The 5,000-nt window shown below is 49.5% G+C and overlaps 1 protein-coding gene across 3 annotated transcripts in view; it reads left to right on the top strand.

Moving 5' to 3' along the window:
• Positions 1 to 5,000, top strand: part of kif19 (kinesin family member 19) — a 46,171-nt gene that overhangs the window by 28,850 nt on the left and 12,321 nt on the right. For all 3 annotated transcript variants that reach the window (XR_004763029.1, XM_035397811.1, XM_035397801.1), the window contains exons 7-10: positions 310 to 504; positions 2,133 to 2,279; positions 2,718 to 2,840; positions 4,182 to 4,344. Coding sequence is in view for 2 of the 3 variants with exons in the window: in XM_035397811.1 (XP_035253702.1) it covers positions 310 to 504; positions 2,133 to 2,279; positions 2,718 to 2,840; positions 4,182 to 4,344 (628 nt within the window). In the remaining variant the exon portion in view is untranslated. The remainder of the gene's footprint in view (positions 1 to 309; positions 505 to 2,132; positions 2,280 to 2,717; positions 2,841 to 4,181; positions 4,345 to 5,000) is intronic.

The following is a 5,000-nucleotide window of genomic DNA, read 5'->3' as shown; positions in this document are numbered from 1 at the left end:
ATGTTGGTGATGATGGTAATGTTTACGATGATTATTACAGTGTTGATGATAATGGCAATGTTGATGATGACATTGATGATGATGGAGATGATGATGACAGTGATGACCATGATGGCAATGACAGTGATGATAATGGCAGTGATGATGACGGTGGTGATGAGGAGGATGATGATGACGATTATGGTGATGATGACGATGATGGCCATGATGATGATAGCGATGATGATTGTGGTGGCGATGATGATGATTATGATGACGCTAATGACAGTGATAATGATGATTGTGGTGATGGTGATGATGATCTCTCAGATCATGGAGCTGCTGATGAAGGGGAATAAACAGCGCACGCAGGAGCCCACAGCAGCCAATCAGACTTCTTCGCGCTCGCATGCGGTGCTGCAGGTGGCCGTGCGGCAGCAGAGTCGCTGCAGAGACGTGCTGCAGGAGGTCCGCTTCGCCCGCCTCTTCATGATCGACCTGGCCGGGTCTGAGCGTGCCTCACAGGTACAGGGTGTGTGTGTGTGTGCGTGTGGTGTGTGTGTGTGTGTGTGTGTGTGTGCACGTGTGTGTGTGCGTGTGTGTGTGTGAATTCGTGTGTGTGTGTGTGTGCATGTGTGTGTGTGCGTGCGTGTGTGTTTCTGTGTGCGTGTGTGTGTATGCGCCTGGGTGCGTGTGTGTATGCATGTGTGTATGCGTGCGTGTGTGTGTGTATACTCACACGTGTGTGTGTGTGTGCGTGCGTGTGTCTGTGTGCGTGTGTGTGTGTGTGTGTGTATGAGTGTGTGCATGAGTGTGTGTGTGTGTATGAGTGTGTGCATGAGTATGTGTGTGTGTGTGTGTATGAGTGTTTGCATGAGTGTGTATTAACTGAACTTACCAGTAGCTACTCAGGTTATCATTGAAAAAGGCAACATTTTAACATATGAGAAGAAATCAATCACTGTAAAAGTAGCATCAGTCCCTGTCACCACGGAAACATTTTATGTCTCCCTGTGGAGTTTCCCAGCAGGCTCTGAACTGTGGAGTAAAAGGGAGCCTGTGCAGGGTTTTACCTGCAAGAGCAGGCGGTGTGTATGGGGCAAGAGCAGGCGGTGTGTATGGGGCAAGAGCAGGCGGTGTGTATGGGGCAAGAGCAGGTGGTGTGTATGGGGCAAGAGCAGGTGGTGTGTATGGGGCAAGAGCAGGTGGTGTGTATGGGGCAATGGCAGGTGGTGTGTATGGGGCAAGGACAGGCAGTGTGTATGGGGCAAGAGCAGGTGGTGTGTATGGGGCAAGAGCAGGTGGTGTGTATGGGGCAAGAGCAGGTGGTGTGTATGGGGCAAGAGCAGGTGGTGTGTATGGGGCAAGAGCAGGTGGTGTGTATGGGGCGAGGCAGCGCTGCCATGTGTAGATCTTATTTCCAGGTGCACTGAATAGCGCGTTTGCCTGTGGACAGTGCTGTCGTGTTTTCCGGGACAGCGCTTATTTTCCATGGAAACGGCTGAAAAGCTTAACCAGCCCAGCCTGTTGCCACTATGGAGACAGGCCTGTTTGTGGGGTCTCTGGGGGAGGAGCCTCGGGGTGCATTTGCTTATGCCTGTGTGAGAACAGGGATGTGTGCCGTCTGTTAATTCAGACACAGAGGAGAATTGAACACAATTCAAATGGGCATGCTAAACTGGACTACGGCGCCATCTGCTGGCCAACAGCCATCATTTCAGCCTTTGTCCAGCCATACGAAGTCTAAACTCTTCTCCTCACCTGCTGACTCTGGTATATGGTCCGAAAGACATCTTCCTGATTGGTTTTCCGTGTTCTTACATTCTGTTACACCATGGATACTCAAATCTGGCCCTTGAATCCAAATCCAGCATAGATTTTCTTTTCTCCCAGGTAACTAACTGAAAAATTAGTGTTACTGATTGGCCAGGTTGTCTTCACACCTGACTCCTAGGTAAAGGGCAGGTGGAAAACCAGCAGTTCTCAGCCCTGAAGGACTGAGATTGGAGTCACAGGCACTTGCAGTTTTTAGTCCTGCTCAGTGACAGTGAGTTCACTCTCTTTTTCACTCTCAAACTCTCTCTGCCCCCTGTCTCTCTCTCCCTCTCCATCTCACCTTCTCTCCCCTCTCACTTTCTCTCCCCCTCTCTCAGACACAGAACAGGGGTCAGAGGTTAAAGGAAGGGGCGCACATTAATCGCAGTCTCCTGGCTCTAGGGAACTGCATAAACGCCCTGAGTGAGAAGAATGGGAACAAATATGTCAACTACAGAGACAGCAAGCTGACACGCCTGCTCAAGGTATACACACCTGCTCATGGAACACACACCTGCTCACAGTATGCATGCCTGCTGAAGGTACACACACCTGCTCATGGAACACACACCTGCTCAAGGTACACACACCTGCTCACAGTATGCACACCTGCTCATGGAACACACACCTGCACAAGGTACACACACCTGCACAAGGTACACACACCTGCTCACAGTACACACACCTGCTCCAGGTATACGCAAGTAAAGACACAGCTAGCGGACACCTTCTCCCCCCCCCTTCTTGGGTGCAAAAATAAGTAAAGAGTAAAGAGAGAAGCAAAAAGATTTTGTTTGATTGACTGATTGATGTGGAGACTCCTCCCGCTGTAGGTTGTCTGCAGCAGGTTCCCAGATGTGGTTTTCCATGTTGTGTTCCAGCACATTCCTCAGATTCCCTCCTACCTCCTCTTTGATTGGCAGGACTCTTTGGGCGGGAACAGCCGTACAGTGATGATCGCACACATTAGCCCCGCCTCTTTGGCGTTTGAGGAGTCACGGAACACGCTGACCTACGCTGACCGTGCCAAGAGTATCCGCACACGGGTGAGCCTGGCCCCCCTTTCTCTAATTTTGGTATGATCCAGTGACTGGAACTGTGGTGGGCAAGGGGATACCAGTGTCTAATTCACAGGCATATCTCATTATACAGTTGTTACTCAGTGTAGCATAGCGCTAAAGGCTCTAGGCTTGTTACTCAGTGTAGCATAGTGGTTAAAGGTCTGGGTGTGTTACTCAGTGTAGCATAGCGCTGAAGGCTCTGGGCTTGTTACTCAGTGTAGCATAGCGCTAAAGGCTCTGGGCTTGTTACTCAGTGTAGTATAGCGCTAAAGGCTGTGGGCTTGTTACTCAGTGTAGCATTGTGGTTAAAGGTCTGGGTGTGTTACTCAGTGTAGCATAGCGCTGAAGGCTCTGGGCTTGTTACTCAGTGTAGCATAGCGCTAAAGGCTCTGGGCTTGTTACTCAGTGTAGCATAGCGCTAAAGGCTCTGGGCTTGTTACTCAGTGTAGCATAGCGCTAAAGGCTCTGGGCTTGTTACTCAGTGTAGCATAGCACTAAAGGCTCTGGGCTTGTTACTCAGTGTAGCATAGCGCTAAAGGCTCTAGGCTTGTTACTCAGTGTAGCATAGCGCTAAAGGCTCTGGGCTTGTTACTCAGTGTAGCATAGCGCTAAAGTCTCTGGTCTTGTTACTCAGTGTAGCATAGCGCTAAAGGCTCTAGGCTTGTTACTCAGTGTAGTATAGCGCTAAAGGCTCTGGGCTTGTTACTCAGTGTAGCATAGCGCTAAAGGCTCTAGGCTTGTTACTCAGTGTAGTATAGCGCTAAAGGCTCTGGGCTTGTTACTCAGTGTAGTATAGCGCTAAAGGCTCTGGGCTTGTTACTCAGTGTAGCATAGCGCTAAAGGCTCTGGGCTTGTTACTCAGTGTAGCATAGTGCTAAAGGCTCTGGGCTTGTTACTCAGTGTAGCATAGCGCTAAAGGCTCTAGGCTTGTTACTCAGTGTAGCATAGCGCTAAAGGCTCTGGGCTTGTTACTCAGTGTAGCATAGCGGTTAAAGGTCTGGGTGTGTTACTCAGTGTAGCATAGCGCTAAAGTCTCTGGTCTTGTTACTCAGTGTAGCATAGCGGTTAAGGCTCTGGGGTAATTACTCAGTGTAGCATAGCGGTTAAGGCTCTGGGGTTATTACTCAGTGTAGCACAGCGGTTAAGGCTCTGTGAGTGTGCTCTAAAGTTAAAGTGAAAAGTGATTATGTGGCTGTCTGTGTGTGTGTTTGTACCTTATTGAACCTGTGTTTTGTAATTGTCCAATGACCATGATATGTACTTTTGTACGTCGCTTTGGATCACAATGTCTTTAAATAAATGTAATGTTTGTGTGCCTGTGTGTAGGTGAAGAAGAACCTGTTGAATGTGTCGTACCACATCGCTCAGTACACCAGCATCATCGCTGACTTGCGCAGTGAGATTCAACGGCTCAAAAACAAGATTTCTGAGCAGGCTGACCGGCAGACCAGCAGCAGCACTGAGCACGCTGACATTCGCCATGTACAGGGTACCGCAATACACGCAATCTGCACACATCCTAAACAAACGTGACATACACTACACACATAATAATGACCTGAAGTAAGCAACAATCTAGATTATCATGTTGTAGTATAAAATAGTCTAGATCAGGGGTCTTATACTTCAGTCCTGAAGGGCGGCAGTGTCTGCAGGTTTAACTCCAGTCCTGGAGGGCGGCAGTGTCTGCTGGTTTAACTCCAGTCATGGACGGCCGCAGTTTCTGCAGGTTTAACTCCAGTCCTGGAGGGCTGCAGTTTTTGTAGGTTTAACTCCAATCCTGTAGGGCGGCAGTGTTTGCTGGTTTAACTCCAGTCCTGGAGGGCCGCAGTGTCTGCCGGTTGAATTCGTTTAATTAAAAAGTGAATGAAAAATGATCATATGGCAGTGCTTCATTAGCTGTTAGGTATGCAGACATTGGCAGAGGGCTGACGGGATTGGCTGATGGGATGGGAAGAGGGCTGATGGGATTGGTTGATGGGATGGGCAGAAGGCTGATGGGATTGGCTGATGGGATTGGCTGACAGGAGGGCTGATGGGATTGGCTGACGGGAGGGCTGATGGGATGGGCTGATGGGATTGGCTGATGTGATGGGCAGGGGGCTGATGGGATTTGCTGATGGGATGGGCAGAAGGTTGATGGGA

This window comes from Anguilla anguilla, chromosome 2, assembly GCF_013347855.1.
Source record: "Anguilla anguilla isolate fAngAng1 chromosome 2, fAngAng1.pri, whole genome shotgun sequence".
Lineage (NCBI taxonomy): Eukaryota > Metazoa > Chordata > Actinopteri > Anguilliformes > Anguillidae > Anguilla > Anguilla anguilla.
The sequence above is the reverse complement of the archived record's forward strand: the minus strand, read 5'-3'. Positions and strand labels throughout refer to the sequence as shown.